General features: G+C 46.5%; 1 protein-coding gene across 2 annotated transcripts in view; it reads left to right on the forward strand.

The window, feature by feature from the left end:
* Positions 1–268: 268 nt before the first annotated feature.
* The window catches only part of Tcp11l2 (t-complex 11 like 2), a 30958-nt gene continuing 15765 nt past the window's right edge, over positions 269–15461 (forward strand). Inside the window, exons 1-6 of one of the 2 annotated variants that reach the window (XM_075953995.1) lie at positions 269–292; positions 7661–7967; positions 10235–10370; positions 11542–11662; positions 12287–12507; positions 15294–15430. In XM_075953995.1, the coding sequence (XP_075810110.1) occupies positions 7817–7967; positions 10235–10370; positions 11542–11662; positions 12287–12507; positions 15294–15430 (766 nt within the window). In that variant the 5' untranslated portion in view covers positions 269–292; positions 7661–7816. Of the gene's footprint in view, positions 392–7660; positions 7968–10234; positions 10371–11541; positions 11663–12286; positions 12508–15293; positions 15431–15461 lie in introns of both variants that reach the window. The other variant, XM_075953994.1, reaches the window with a different exon arrangement.

The following is a 15461-nucleotide window of genomic DNA, read 5'->3' on the forward strand; positions in this document are numbered from 1 at the left end:
CAGGCCCGGACCGTACCATTAGTGATCCGGGGAAGTCTGTCTTCTCCCGTCCAAACGGATTTCAATACGAGCCGTCCTCGGCCTTCACTATGGAAACTTGATGAAATAAAATATTTAATAGACACACTCTGTGAGAGATCAGACCTGTCAGCTTGAACTGTCCCGGATCCCCGAGGCGCGAAGCCGTCGTCCCCCCTCCAGTCCCTTCACGGATGGTCTCGCCCAAGGAGTACCTCGGGACCCTTTAAATACCGCGTGGGGCTGAGGGCGAGGGCTCCAGAGTTGACGGCTGGTGAGTCTCTCCCTGTGTGTGTGTGTGTGTGTGGAGGGGACACGAGCCCCGCGACCCCGGCCACCCCACCTTCCTCGATTGTCTGCGCGGGATCCGAGGGTGCGTACCCATCCCAGGGGAGGGGCCGTGGGATCTGCGGGGACCGCCTCTCCTCAGGGCAGCGGGAGGGCTCCGAAGTCCGGGCATTTGCTCCCCCCGAGTCGGGATCTGAAGTGGGGGCTCAGTGGCGGCGGTGCCCAGGCTGCTCCGGGTCCGCTGGGCACCTTTGGGTGCGTGCCAGCGACTGCTCTGGGGGCGCGAGATGCTCCGGGCACCCAGTGATGCCGTCCCCGCTGCCCCCGATCCCGGAGAGTGGGGCTGAGGCGCGGTGGAGCCCAGCCGGGCCGGACCTCGGCCTGTGTTTGGGGCTTGTTGCCGGGTTTCTCGGTCGCTGGGCTCTGCCATGACAGTCCCCTCCCCCAAGCGTTTGTTTTGACAGGAAACGTGGTGCTGCTGGAGGGAGGGGCGAGTGGGGAACGTGGGCGAGCGGGAGGGACTCCGGAGACTTCCGTTGGACTTGACCGGCCAGGAGGACAGCTTGGGTCACATCTGGGTCAGACCCTCGCTGTCTCGAGGGTGGCTTTGTGCTCAGGGTGGCACCACAAAACATAGCAGCGAGATGTGTTGGCACGTGGCTGACACAGTTCCGTGTTTACGTTAGTAAGGGAGGCAAAGCGTCCACCGAGTGAGCGATTTCGCAATGACAACGATGTTTTCTTTTAAAATGTGCGTGTTAGAATGGGAATGTAGTTTTCTGGTAGAGCATTTTCCTGGCATGTACAGGACTGTGGGTTCTTTATCCCCCCCCCAACCACAAGAAGCCCAAATCATGTTTTAATGCAAAAAGCTAGTCAACAAAGCAGTGTTTGTTAAACTACCAGAGAAGCAGAGGAGTGGAAACACTTAAGAGTGGTTTCCATGTGACTGAAGTGAAATATTACTCCTTTTATCGTTGTTTTGGTACCGTAACGTGAGGAAATCAGGCAACTTGTCCCTAGTGAGCGCTCAGCACTCAGGGTGTCCCTCTCTACCTGCCTGTTACTGATGAGGTTCTTATGCTAGTTCCGGACTCCACCTCCAAATGGTGACCCCCCTCCCCAGAGAGGCTCAAGACCACTCCCACAGGCTATTTAAACTATCCCCCAGAAAACAAACTCACAGTTTTCTGGTCTTCCTTCCCCATCTCCTAGCAGAGCGGGAGACTTAGTATCCATTATCTTGGGCCTTTTCTAATTGGGTTTGATTTCGTCTGATTTGGATTATTGCATAGGCAGAGAGGCTTATTGGGCCGGAAAAACCGGCAATCCCATACATTGCCTCACTTGAAGTGGCCCAGGGCTGAAGACCCAGCCATCTGTATTAGCAGCTAAGATGAGGGCCCCTGGAGTGTGAAGGACCAGTCAGGAATGGGAGGAGAGCGTTTTCCAGGATGAAAAGTGCCCAGAAATCTTCCCTGATGCTGTAACAAAGCGGAGCATCGGCACTGCCTTTAGACAGTGGCTACCTGGCTTGTTGACTTTTGTCTAGCTCTCTGTTGGCTCTGATTTGATGGAGAGCAGTATTGTTGCAGGGACTTTCCCTCAGTCCTCTGGCTTTTGCTTTGCTCCGGGCTGGTGCTATAAGGCAGCATTTGGTAGAAGATGCAAATTTGCTAACATCTGCAATGTTTTTTCCGTCAGAGCTCAGTCTTGCCCTTGCTCCCTCCAACATCCCCCCCACATCCTTTAGGTGACTTCTGCCTCATTTTGGTATGGTCTTGAAGGAGGGTACCCATTAAATGTCTCTCGACATGGCTTTTTTCTACAACCTAGTCTTAATTGCATGGGTTTCATTCTTCAGGGCCCTTCCCTGTTGGATAACCTGAGCAATTTACTTCAAGATGTTTTTGACTTGGCTCGCTGTAGGCAGTTAGCCCTTTGGGTGATACTGGCTTTTAGCAAGGGGTTTTGCAGTGCATAAGGAATGGCGCTCTCTCTCTCTAATCAAGGGGTTTTGTTACTGTGGTGGGGTTTTGATCACTGTAGTGGGGTTTTATCACTGTAGTGGGGTGGTTGAGTGATCTCTTGCAGTGATGTCCTTCATGGTACCGTGCTTGAACAGCCACCCCAGGGTAAGGTCATCTTGCTTCCACATGTGCAAGTGTCTGTGTGATGATAGACAGATCGATTTGGCAGGCAGGGAGTGGAAAGAATGAACAGTACCCTGATTTCCTCCAGCCGCCCTGGAGCAGAAGGCTCTGGGGTTCCAGCCTGCTGCTGGCTGAGCCGAGCCTCTGCATTGCTGTAAAACCTCTGGGCTGTCTCTCCGACCCGTAAGTTCTCATTTTAAACAAGAATAACACCTGCCCAACACAGTTATGATGCAGATTTGAGGAAATCAACTAGAATATTATTGAGATCATGATAAGCTTCCATAAGTGTTGGTTCTAATTGTTAGGTTTTAGTATTGGTGAGTGTCTAAAGAGTGCAGTTGTACAATGTACATGTTCTTAAAGCTCCTAGGGCTTTGCTAGCCTTCGAACTGTGTTGAGATAGGCACTGGAAACTGGAGAAGGGACTACTTCCCTTCTTACATGCATTTTAAAAGTCATTTGGAAGGCAGAAATGCAGACTGCTAAACAACAGTGTTAAGTGACTGCTTAATGAGCAATGTGATCCAGGCAGGACAGATTGAGAACTCTAGTTGTTTTATGAATAGACACAGGGCCAAGTTTGTTCATGTATACCTGCAGGCTAGAAGAGGGCACCAGATCTCATTATATATGCTTGTGAGCCAACTTGTGGTTGCTGAGAATTGAACTCAGGTCCTCTGGAAGAGCAGCCAGTGCTCTTAACCTCTGAGCCATCTCTCCAGCCCCATTAGACAACTTTCTAACTGTTCTAATCTCTTTAGCAAAATGCCCTTGGCCACTTTGGTTTTGTTCTAGAGATGTCTTTTCACACTTCCCATGTCCAAGGATATGATTTTTATTTATTTATTGGATTTTTTGAGACAGGGTTTCTCCGTGGTTTTTGGTTCTTGTCCTGGAACTAGCTCTTGTAGACCAGGCTGGCCTCGAACTCACAGAGATCCGCCTGCCTCTGCCTCCCGAGTGCTGGGATTAAAGGTGTGCGCCACCACCGCCAGGCTAAGGATATGAATTTGTAAAACCTTTTAATTGTGTTTTTCTTTTCTCTCACGTCTTGTATGTGGTTAAAAGTAGCCACACGCATCCTTCAGTAGTTTGCTTGGAAACATCTTCCCTTAAATACCCTAGTCCATAACTCTTACACACCTTCCATAAAGCCCTTGGACATAGACAAAATATGCCAAATTCTTACTACCATGTGACAGGGTTTCATTTACTCCTGTTTCTAATCTTGCCCTTTATTTCCTTTTGAGACATCCTCAGAGTTGCCTGAACTGTCCCCATTTCTAATATCCTATTTTGTAACAAATGAAGTAATCTTAGAACATTTACACTTCCCTGAAGTCTTAGCCGCCGTCTGAGTTTCCCCATAGTTGTTCTTCACGTTCCTTCACAGCAGTCTAAATGGTTCCTAGTCGCATCCTTCCCATTCTGCCTGGGAGTTGCTTTGGTGACTAGCTAGTATGAAAAGCATTGTGCTTCTTTAAAACAAGTGACTTTATTATCATCAGTCTAAGAGAATCTGAAATGGTTGAAGTAGTCTAGTTACTGCCAATGCCTTTTCAGTCTGGTTGGTTTGTCCCCAGCTGACTCGTGGAAATGTGAGGTGAAGGAAGCTGCGCATTGGTGTGAAGGCACCCGCAGAAGACCTTTGACACCGGGACAGGCCATTCGATTTGGGGTTTTATCTTTCAGACAGGCGTGTGAGTTCTGTTGTTCTAGGTTACTGCCAACCATTTTTTTTTTTTTTTTTGGTTTTTCGAGACAGGGTTTCTCTGTGGTTTTGGAGCCTGTCCTGGAACTAGCTCTTGTAGACCAGGCTGGTCTCGAACTCACAGAGATCCGCCTGCCTCTGTCTTCTGAGTGCTGGGATTAAAGGCATGAGCCACCACCGCCTGGCTCCAACCATGGTTTTCTGTAGGAAAACATGATTTTGTTATCCTGAGGTAAAATAGTTTCCTGTTTTAATGAATAAGGTGACTTGACAAACAGAAGTAGAATCCCCTGTGTCCTGTTGTCTCTTTGTCAGACACTGTCCCAAGCACCCTTTCCTTATACCTAGGTGCAATCTCACTCCAACTCCACAAGTTAGGCTTGTGGGGTTTACCTATATAGGAAACAGGCAATTTCTAAACAAAGTAATGAGTGCCTTGCTTCAAAGACAGGCTTCTGCTTGGATACAGTAAGTCTCAGTTGTAACATGGATGCTTTTGCCAACTAAAGAGTTTCTAAAGAGTGTGATACTTTTCAATGTTCTGTTCCAGCTGTGTGCCTCAGATTCTATCTCCAGTGACAGGCTGACATAAAACTTAGTTGCGTACAATTAAACTGCTTGCTGTATGCTTGCTTTTTCAAAACATCTCATGATGTCTCATGGAACTCTGGTTCCATCTTAGCAATTTCTGACTGAAAGAATCCGTGTAATTAGCCCGCCTCACTGCGGCCCACCCCCACAAGAAACCAGCTGCGGATGAAGTCACAGTAAACTGGTGACAGGCTGGGTTCTGGCTCCTAACCTAGTGCTTCTTACTTTTCAAGCCTTCCACTTGACATTCTTGTTCATATAATCAAGAAACTTACCAAATGTGCTGTCCAATTGGAATAAAATGAACCTGTTCATAAATTCCCATAGATGAAAACTTTTATCCACTTTTACTTGGAAAGAATAGCGTGTTGGTGGAAGGCCGCTGCAGTAGAGGAAGAGCAAGAGCCAGCCCAAGAGTGACAAGACCTGGGGATCTGGATTTAAATAGAATAAACTGGGCATAGATGGTGGCGTCTCTGCTCTAGGGCCTGCGCTTGGCAGCAGCAGGCATGCGAATGTGTGGGGCTGTCAGTTTACAGATGTCCTAGTTGAAGCCGTACCAGACAGGATTTAGTGACAGTGATTTAGCCGAAGATGTGTCGTGAATTTGGTGCTAGTGAGGCACTGTGTCTCCCTTACCAAGGAGATTCAGAAATAGTCCCTGCACGAGAATAGCTGCAGATGCTTTTTCTGTGAGGTGAGCATGTTGGAACCCTGCTTTACCACCCCACTCAAGGTCCTTGAGACTGGGTCTCCCACTGCACCTGGAACTAGGTTGGAGGACAGCAAGCCCTGGAAATCCGCCGTGGGATTACAGGTGCATGCAACTATGCCTAGGTTTTTAGTGTGGGCTGTGGGGACTTGAATCCAGCTCAAGGAAATGCTTGTTCTCCCTGAACCATCATTCCTTCTGTGGAGGTGAAGGAGATGCGCCACAGACCTGCTGAGCAGACCGTGAGCTGTGGTGGGGGATGAGGGAGGCTTCCCTGGGAACAGAGCATTTTCAAGCAATGCCAGCAACGGGAAATGAAGTGTTGGCAGAGAATGACAGCCGTTTTCTCCTGTCCCTCCCTGCCTTTCAGGTAAAAACTGGTGCTTATGGGGTAGAGGAAACTGCCCTGCCACCGAAGAGCCAAGTGTTCAGGACTATTTTATAGCCCGTGTCTATGGTAGTTGGCTTGGAGTCTAGGACAGGGTGAATGCTTCCGAGTGGCCGCTCCCCTTACTCCTCGCCCTTCCATCCACAGAAACAGTTACAATTCTCTGCTGCTCATGTTTTAACCTGAGCAACTGTGTATCTCTGAGTGAGTGTCAGGACTGAAGAAAGTTTTGCTTGAGACCAGGTGAAAACGCCCTTTGATCTTTTTTCCTTTTAATGCCCCCTCGCAGGCTTATTCTTGTTCCTATGAGTACCCAAGAGAAGCAGTTTATCCTGTATCTCTCAGTGACGCCTGGATCTCCCATCCGTACCCCTTAGTCCTGATCTCCCCCTTTTGTGCTTCTCAGCAATACTTTGTTTCCTCTTCTTTCATCTGGCACACACAATTTGAAGTTACTATACTTGAGAACTGTGAGAATAGGGACGTGTCTGTTTTGTTGAGTTACTTTTTCCAGTGTCTGGCACAGTAGGTGCTCCATAACTATTAGCAGATTCATTCAAGAAACGGTAGAGGCATTCCCACTCATATTGTGCATTGTTAATGGTTTCTCTTTTTTCTGGCATTTGTGAAAGTACCCCATTCCTCATAGAAGTAAACTTTCTCTATCTCTGTTGTCTGTCAGGGTTGGAAGTACCTGCTCTCTTGGGCAGAATCTCTCCTTTGGCGTCAGCAGTACTATGTTCATATCAAGGCCAATTCCTCATAGCCCTGGCTGGTGTTCTTGGGCCCAGGCCTGGCATTCATATGCCATGATCTTTCTAGATTGTCCTAAGCCTGACTTCCTTGGTATGCCATGTGACGTCCCAGAGAAAACCATTGACGTAGAGTCTAGGGACTGGTCCCATGGCGGAGTGACTCTCCTTGTCCCGCTGGGTCCCTAGGTATTGAGTAATGCGTGTCAGGTGCACTGTAAATTGTGAAGTACAAACCAAATAACAGGTCTTGGTCTTCATGCTGTGACATGAAGATGGAGGAGAGACCTGGCAGTTCAGAGAGCCGCGTCAGTCTTTCCTTCCCTTAGAGGCTCACAGAGGCACCACAACGTTGTTTGGACATCCTTTTTTTAAGTTGCATTCTTTAAATTTATCCTGTGTACATGTGTAGGTGTGTTCATGCTGCCAGCACTTGTGGAGGTCAGAGGGCAGTTTGTGGAAAATGCTTCTCTCCTGGCATGTGGGTTGCAGGGATTGAGCTCAGGTCGTCGGGCTTGGTAGCAAGTGCCCTTACCCACCAAACCAGCTAAACATATTTGATTTAAAACAAAGCAGTAAGGACAGTAACTCTATATGAGCGCTGTGCGAAGAAGCCTGAGGTGCAAATAGTCCTCGTCATTCTTTGCAAAGCCCTGGAAGTTCAGTCTTTGAGGTCAGTTTCCCCCATGGAGTCAGGTGGTTCAAGTGACTTCCCCAGAATGGAGCAAGGAGTCTGGCTGAGGAGCCCCACAGAGACTTCTATACCAACCCAGGGGAGCTCATCTGTGCTCTGTGTGGGTTTCAAGAGGGTCTGACATCACTTAAGGCTGCTCCACGTTTGCACTGGATATGGCCTTGAAACCCCTGTTGTGGAAGGAAGTCTTGATGATCTTGCAACAGTCTTTGGTCAGGGTGCTGGGGGAAGGGTAAAGAAATTTCTTGGACTTTTCCCCCCATACTGTCACACCTCTGGGCATTATATTACCCATGTTGGAAAAAGTATGTTGGAAACTATATTGATTTAGGGTCTCTCTGTCTGTGCAGGTTCTCTCTCTTGCGCACCCCCACATCCCCCCCAGTCTCTCTCTCCCTGTCTGTCTCTGTATCTCTCTCTCTGCCTCTACCTCTCTCTCTCTCCCCCTCTCTTTCTCTCTCTGCCTCTCCCCTCTCTCCCCCCCTCCATCCCCAAGGTGATACAAGATGCCTCTGAATGATGAGAAGCAGTGTGTGAACGAGCAGAGTGATGTAGAGTCTTCCCCGTTCTCCGAAAGCATGGCTTCGCTCAGTGACTTTGAGTGTTCAAGGCAGAGCTTCACCAGTGATTTCTCCAGCAAATCCAGTTCTCCTGACTGTGAGCAACAGGGAGCGTGGGGGGGGGGGTAAGGGTGGTGGTGGGAGGAGGTGCTGGTATTGCATGGTGGCTTTGAGAACTCGGAAATGTTGTGAGCAGATCACACTCTTCCCTCCTTTCTCGATGTGCCAGAACAGTATGTCAGAGGCACTGGAGCAATCCTCATGGGTTCTTAGGGATAAGTTTCTAACCTGCTCATTTTATTGTGAGCCTTGTCTCTAGCCTGTTTGGTTTGAGCAGACATCTAAAACCCTCACCCCCAGCTCTGTCTGCTTGTCTCCCAAATGGTGGCAACACCCCTTCTTGAGATTGTCTTGTGCAGATTATGATGAAGTCAAATTAGTCTTTTTTCACATTGAAGGAAATTTGCCTTTCCGGAAGGGTGGACAGGAAGTGAAATGATCTAAAGAGGGTTTCCCTGCTGATTTCAAACACTATTGTGCAAATCCCCCCAGATCAGCCCACAAGGAGAATTTCTACACTGCTGGTTGTGAGAGACCCAGAAAAACAGCTGTCACTAGGAAGACAGAGCCCCCTTTGTTTTTGTCTGTGGACACAGGACATGTGTCAGCCGGTGCTTTTTCCCCCTTATATTCCATAGGATTTCACTCTGTAGTTCAGGCTGGCTTTGAACCTGTGGCAGTTTCCTCCACAGCCTCAAGGGCTACGGTTGTAGGTATGACCCACTACTTGGCTTTGCCTTTTGTTTTTGTTTTTTTTTTTTTTTTTGGTTTTTTGAGACAGGGTTTCTCTGTGGCTTTGGAGCCTGTCCTGGACTTTAGCTCTGTAGACCAGGCTGGTCTCGAACTCACAGAGATCCGCCTGCCTCTGCCTCCCGAGTGCTGGGATTAAAGACGTGCGCCACCATTGCCCAGCTTTGCCTTTTTTCAATTCTGAATTAGCATTTTGTCTAGAAAGTACATAACCTCTTAAACTAGCAAAGCTAAGGTAGGAAAAAAACAACCGATAGTCAATAAGATCAGATGCCCACTCCAAAACAACGTTTTGTTTATTTAAATTTTTATATTTCCCATTTTAAAACTTGGAAGATCTATAGTATAGAGACATGACAGACAGCTGCCGGCACTTTACCAGACTATCACCCTTCACATAGATGTGGACTCTCCCTTAGCATTGTAACCAGGATACATGCGTGCTCATGACAGACTGCTTCCTGAACACCGTCCTCATGACCACCTACTGTGTCATAAAGTAAATAGGCATTAGATGGATATATTGATTTGTCATTGGACAGTCATTTTCCATCTTGTTTTGCTCTTTTATAAATGGAGTTTTATGAGCATCCTGATGCACTGAGACTTCTGAATATCACTGGACCACAGATGTTTTTAAGGGAGCATCTTGAGATAGAGAATCCACAGCCAACTGCTTCTGCATCTTTTTCTCATCCTTGACACCATGTCCAGAGTCTCTACATCTGATATCATGGTACCCAGGCATTCTGAAGAAAGATTTTGTCGATTCCTGGGCATCATCCTTCTTTTTCATCCTCCTCCCCCTAAGTACTTTCTCTCCCAGCTTCCTCTAAAACAAGAAATGGGAACAAGTGTTGCCCATTTCTGCCTTTTTTTGAGGTCATGGTTTTTAATTAGCTGAAGCTGAGATTTTTCCCGCTTGATTTTGTAAACTTGAAATATTAGAACAATTCTTTAGTATAATATCTAGAAATAACTCTAATTCTTTACTGTTTTCCTACTGAGTAGATAATCCACCCTCTCAAATTTATTTTGTTACACTTTAATTATGTATTGAGTTCCTCCTGTGTTCTTTACTTGCTCAGCAGTGATGGTAGTGCACACTTCTGATCCCAGCACTTGGGAGGCAGAGGCAGGTGGATCTCTGTGTTCAAGGCCAGCCTGGTCTACAGAGTGAGTTCCAGGACAGCCAGGGCTACATAGAGAAACCCTGTCTTGAAAAAAACTAAAAAAAAAAAGGCTACATAGAGAAAAAAACTAAAAAAAAAAAGAGGTTAAATTGTCTTAACACCTCAAAGAGAGCCTGTTAAGGGGGTAATATATGGTCAGTGACGTCATGAGCTAGCGCTGAACTGCCTACACAGTTGGAAGCTGAAGTGACAGAAGGAGTGCTCAGATATTTGAAACCTTCACCAAGCCCACCTTCCATTAGTGCGTGTTCTCTAACTCGTAAAGCCGCGCTGTTTACAAGAACAAGCCTGCCTTGACACTGGGGGCATCGGATGCCAGCTGCTCTCCTACTGTATTAGCTGACTTCATTTTTTCTCTCAGCAACAAGTCCTCCCAGCGGCGTCATGTTTGACGACGTGATGGCTGCGGCAAAGAGCTTATCAGACATGACTCTCGCTCACGAAATAGCTGTCAATGAGAACTTCCAGTTGAAGCAAAATGCTGTCCCAGAGAACAGGTAACCTGGAAGGCTGTGTGCGTGTGTAAGTGACGCTAAAGATTCTCTGTCTCTCTCTGTGAATGTAAGTGATGCTAAAGATTCTCTCTCTGTCTCTCTGTGTATGTAAGTGATGCTAAAGATTCTCTCTCTGTCTCTCTCTGTGTATGTAAGTGATGCTAAAGATTCTCTGATTCTCTCTCTCTCTCTCTCTCTCTCTCTCTCTCTCTCTCTCTTTCTCTCTCTCTCTCTCTCTCTCTCTGTCTCTGTCTGTGTGTAAGTGACGCTAAAGATTCTCTGTCTCTGTCTCGCTCTGTGTATGTAAGTGATGATAAAGATGTCTGTCTGTCTGTCTCTCTCTCTCTCTCTGTGTGCGTGTGTGATTCAATGTTGGGAAGAGTTCTGTGGGCATGCGTTGACTTAGGGGATCGAGTGAGGTTGTGCTGTCTTATGAGCTCTTCCTGGGAAGTGTCCTGTTTCAGTAGTTATTCCTGGCTGGCGTTAAATGGGACATCTGATAGAAGATGGCAGCCATTCAAAGGCATGTCTCCTTGGGACCAACCTGTTCTATCCCTCACCATGAAAGTTCAGCTGCTGAAGAAAGAGCAATGCTGTTATCTTATCCCTAAAATACAGATCTGTATAGAAAAATATCTACTAAGTCATGATATGATGTTACTGAAAGATATGCTAAGCAAACATTTTAGAGTTTAGGGGAAAAACAACACGAATCTCTAAATGAAAAAAATGTATTGTTCATATTGGGTATTTTTTAATATTTATTTTTATTTGTGAGTGTGTGTCTGTCTGAGTATATGTGTACATGGAAGCCTCAAGAGGATATTTGATTGAGTAGTGGAATACCAGCCGGGAATAACTACCGAAACAGGAGACTTCTGAGGAAGAGCTCACAAGGTGTTTGTGGGACAGCTGGCTTGTTAAGAGGGCGCTGAGATCTGACTTCCTGTCCTTATGATTACACAAGTCTTACCCACTAGACATTACTCCAGCCCTGTGTTTTTATTGTGTGAAAACAATACCCATGCTTTGAACAAGGAAAATATGTTAAAAGATTAATCATTGGCATAAGGGTAAGATAGGTTCTGGGTTTTTTAGAATTAATTTTCTAGGAAATCTATAGTGAACATACATCTTTTAATGCTCATTTTAAATAGTCCATTTTTTGCTCTAGCCTTCCTGGTCAAGTGAAGCGTGTTGTTCACCAGGCCTTCTGGGATGTCGTGAAAGCAGATCTCAGTGCTGACCCTCCCCAGTATGAATATGCCATCAGACTGTTTGAAGAAATCAGAGAGGCAAGTTGATGTGGTCCCATTAATGCCTTAACCCACTGGGGTCAGTGTGATGGGGACCATGGATGGGCAGCTTATAAACAGTAGAGATTCTTCATAGGCTCAGAGACTGGGAAGTCTGAGGCCAAGGCACCAGATTTGCTGCCTGGTGAAGGCCTATTTCGTAGGAGAATCCTTCTCTCTTTATCCTCACATGGCAGAGGGGGACAAAGGAGTCCTCTGGGGTCCCTTCCATGAAGGCATCAGTCCCATTCGTGAGGACTGCATACCTAATTACCTGTCAGGGTTGGGTTTCAGTGTATGAATAGGGATGGGGTGCAAATACGCTGTAGCAGCATGGACGTCACAGCGGTTTTTCATCTACTCTTGAGTGGTTTGGGAGCCATGATATGCAACCTGTTCTTCCTTCCCCTCGCTGGAGGCTTCTTGAAGTGTTCAGGTTCTGCTTCTTGTCATTCACCACAGTGGTGGCTTGTGATTCAGCAGCCTGAGCTTTCTTCTCAAGGTTGAGACACTGAGTGTCCTTGATAAACTTCCTAGGCACCGTCTGGATGGACGTTGTGGTGTGAACGGGAGGAGTCACACGTTCGTCTCTAACAGTGCTGCTGACCCTTCTCTCCTGTGCAGATTCTCCTCTCTTTTCTCGCTCCTGGTGCAAACAGCCTTCACAACCAGATTTGCGAAGTGCTGGACATTGACCTCATTAGACAGCAGGCTGAGCACAATGCTGTTGACATCCAGGGTTTGGCCAACTATGTCATCGCCACAATGGGAAAGATGTGTGCTCCTGTGAGAGACGAAGATATCAGAGAGCTGAAGGCCACCACCAACATCGTGGAGATGCTGAGGTTAGCCCTTTTGTGTACACATTGTCCTACAGTCCTGCCAGACATTGGTAGTCAGCCATACAGCTCTTCTGCAGCTCTCCAAGGATGTGAGGTTCACATTAATGTGTGAACATCTTTTCTATTTCTGTAGACAATGATTCCTCATAATCCCAAAGGATGTACTGGGAGCCACTTACTGCCATTGAGGGGAACTATTTTCTTTTATGAACACAAGTCATATTGAGACGTGAGCTTTATGTTAGTTTTAGAAAACAAGGAGATGGAAACTATTATACAGAAAGTAATTTCATTTGTAGTCTGTACAAGTTGACAGTTTCTCAAGGCAACACTTCACTTACCTGTAAAATGGGCATTATATGTCCTTAGAATTGTCCTGAGTTCTGGAAGGTTGTAGAAGCTCTTCTTCTAGGTACAGTGTTACTGGCATATGATGTCAAATCTCCAATGTTTATCTTGGTCATGGGTACCTCATGGATACCACTTTTCTTTGATCCACTGAGTTTAGTTAGAGTTGCTTGCATGAGTATGGGCAGCTCTGAGTGGCTACAACCTCTGAGGAGAATGCCACCTTTTCCCAGCCACCATTAACTGCTAGTAGCTGCGAGGCCGGGGTGGGACTTTATGGCCACCTCCTTTATCTATGACGGAATATCAGAGGGCCCAGTCTTGTGCCCTTCAGCCGCTGTAGAAGGGGACATCTCTGTGTGAGGTGGAGAGCAGCACTAATCTATGAGTATAAATGTAAGTATTTAGTAGGCAGCTTGGCAATGTGCATTTAGCCAAAAAACAGTAGTAGGTTCCCTCTATGGCCTACGGCCTTCTAAGTCATAGGATTTTGATTTAGTTTACAGTACCAGGTGTGCATTTCTTTCTGTGATTTAAGTAGGCCTTAAATCCGATCAGAATGTAGTTGGTTACCCCAGTAGCCATGCCACTGCTGCCCAGAAGGTCTGCATTGTCGTCTACAGCGTTCACACAGCTAAGACAACCACTGATGAATGTTCTCCCCCAGCGGCCTGGTCTGCACCGCCTGACACTACATACATAGCATCCAGGGGGAGCTGCCCTCTTAGATCCGGGCTGATTTCTCTGTGTCCAACAGTCAAAGTGTGTAGACTCTCTAGAAATAGGCCTACTCTTACCACCTAATTCTGGTGGGCAGCAAAGGACAGTGGCAGTAGACTACGTTGTTTGGAGAAAGTTTTGGGACTTCTCTGGGCAACAAGTTGGAGGGAGATGTCCCATTCCTGACGATGGGATTTTGTTTAAAGACAGATGACTTCCGGGAGCAGCGTTACCCACACCACAGGGCTCCTTCATTCCTAGCTTTCCATTTATGAAGTTGTGGGTTTTCGTATGCACTTTTTTCAGACATCTTTTGCCTTTGTTATTCACCCATGCCCCATCCTCCCTGCCCCATCCCTGTTTAAACCTTGTCAGCGAATTGTATCTCCCTCCTCTACTTCCATGTCCCATTTGTTTCACCATCTCACCCACTTGGGCCTTCTGCAACCTCCTGGGGTTTTGTTTCCTGCCCTTTCCAGACACTGCTACAACACAGACACGTAACTCAAAAGCCCAAGCTGGGATCCTCCCGTGAGAGAAGACATGAAGATCGTCTTCCTAGGTCTTAGTCACTTCACTCAGTAGAAAGTTCTCCAGTTCTATGCATTTTTCTGTATGTTTCATAGTTCTATTTATTTAAAATTTGAATAAAATTCCATAGTATAAATCAGTGTTTCTTAGCCTTTTGGGTGGGTGTCAAATAACACTTTGACAGGGGTTGTTGTTGTTGTTTTGCTTGATTGTTTTTTTGAGACAGGGTTTCTCAGTAACTATGGAGCCAATCCTCAAACTGAGTGCACCACCACTGCCTGGCCACAGGGTTTTTTTTTTTTTTTTTCTAATTCTGTTTTTAAGACCAACAAAGACACAGATGTTTACATTATGATTCTTTGTTTTGGACAGGGTTTCTCTGTGTAGCCCTGGCTGTCCTGGAATTCACTCTGTAGACCAGGCTGACCTCGAACTCAGAGATTGTCCAGCCTCTTTCTCCCAAGTGCTGGGATTAAAGATGTGCACCACCACCACCCACCTAATTCTTAACAGTAGCAAAATTACAATTATGAAGTAGCAAAGAAAATAATTTTAAGGTTGGGGGTCACCAGCACATGAGGAACTGTATTAAAGGGTCAGCACATTGGGAAGTTTGAGATCACTGATAGAAGTGGACTGTATTTTCATCCACCCAGCAGAGATAGATATCGAGGCTGGCTCCATCTCCTGGCTATTATGCAAAGACAGCGATGAACACAATTGCTTCCTGAACTTCTGTTTTCATCTCACTACTGTTGATAACACGCGTCCAAGGGGATGTCTTCCTCTTTTGGTCTTGAAAACCTGAGGCGCAGAGACACTGAGGAAGTGCACTTGATCATAGAGTTGGTCACCTGAAAAGCTGTATCTGAGCAGGGCTGCTCAGCCTGAAAATCAGCTCTTCCCTCAGCACCTCACCGCCCTGGCCTTTTATTTCCTTAGATGTTTTCCTCCTGCCTATGGAGTTCAGGCTCCATAAAATTGCAGCAGGTTGTGGTGGACGAGCTGGGATTGTTACATGTAGGATTCACATGCATAACCCTCCTTGAAAAATGACCCTGACGAATGACTGTTGACATTCTCAGCACCGTTTTCAGGAGGGTTATCTTGTCCAGCCTGTGACACATGGGTGGTCGTCTGTTTCAATTTCACTTCCTAACCATTTCTCATTTCAATTCTGAAATTTTTAGGCAAATATTCCGTGTCTTGGACCTCATGAGAATGGACATGACGAATTTTGTCATTAGGACAGTTAGACCTCACATCCAGAATCATTTGGTCGAATATGAGAGGAACAAATTCCAGGAAATTTTAGAAGGAACTCCAAGTATGTATAATACAATGTGTGCTCATGTCAA

Source organism: Microtus pennsylvanicus, chromosome 20, assembly GCF_037038515.1.
Source record: "Microtus pennsylvanicus isolate mMicPen1 chromosome 20, mMicPen1.hap1, whole genome shotgun sequence".
In the NCBI taxonomy this organism is placed as follows: domain Eukaryota; kingdom Metazoa; phylum Chordata; class Mammalia; order Rodentia; family Cricetidae; genus Microtus; species Microtus pennsylvanicus.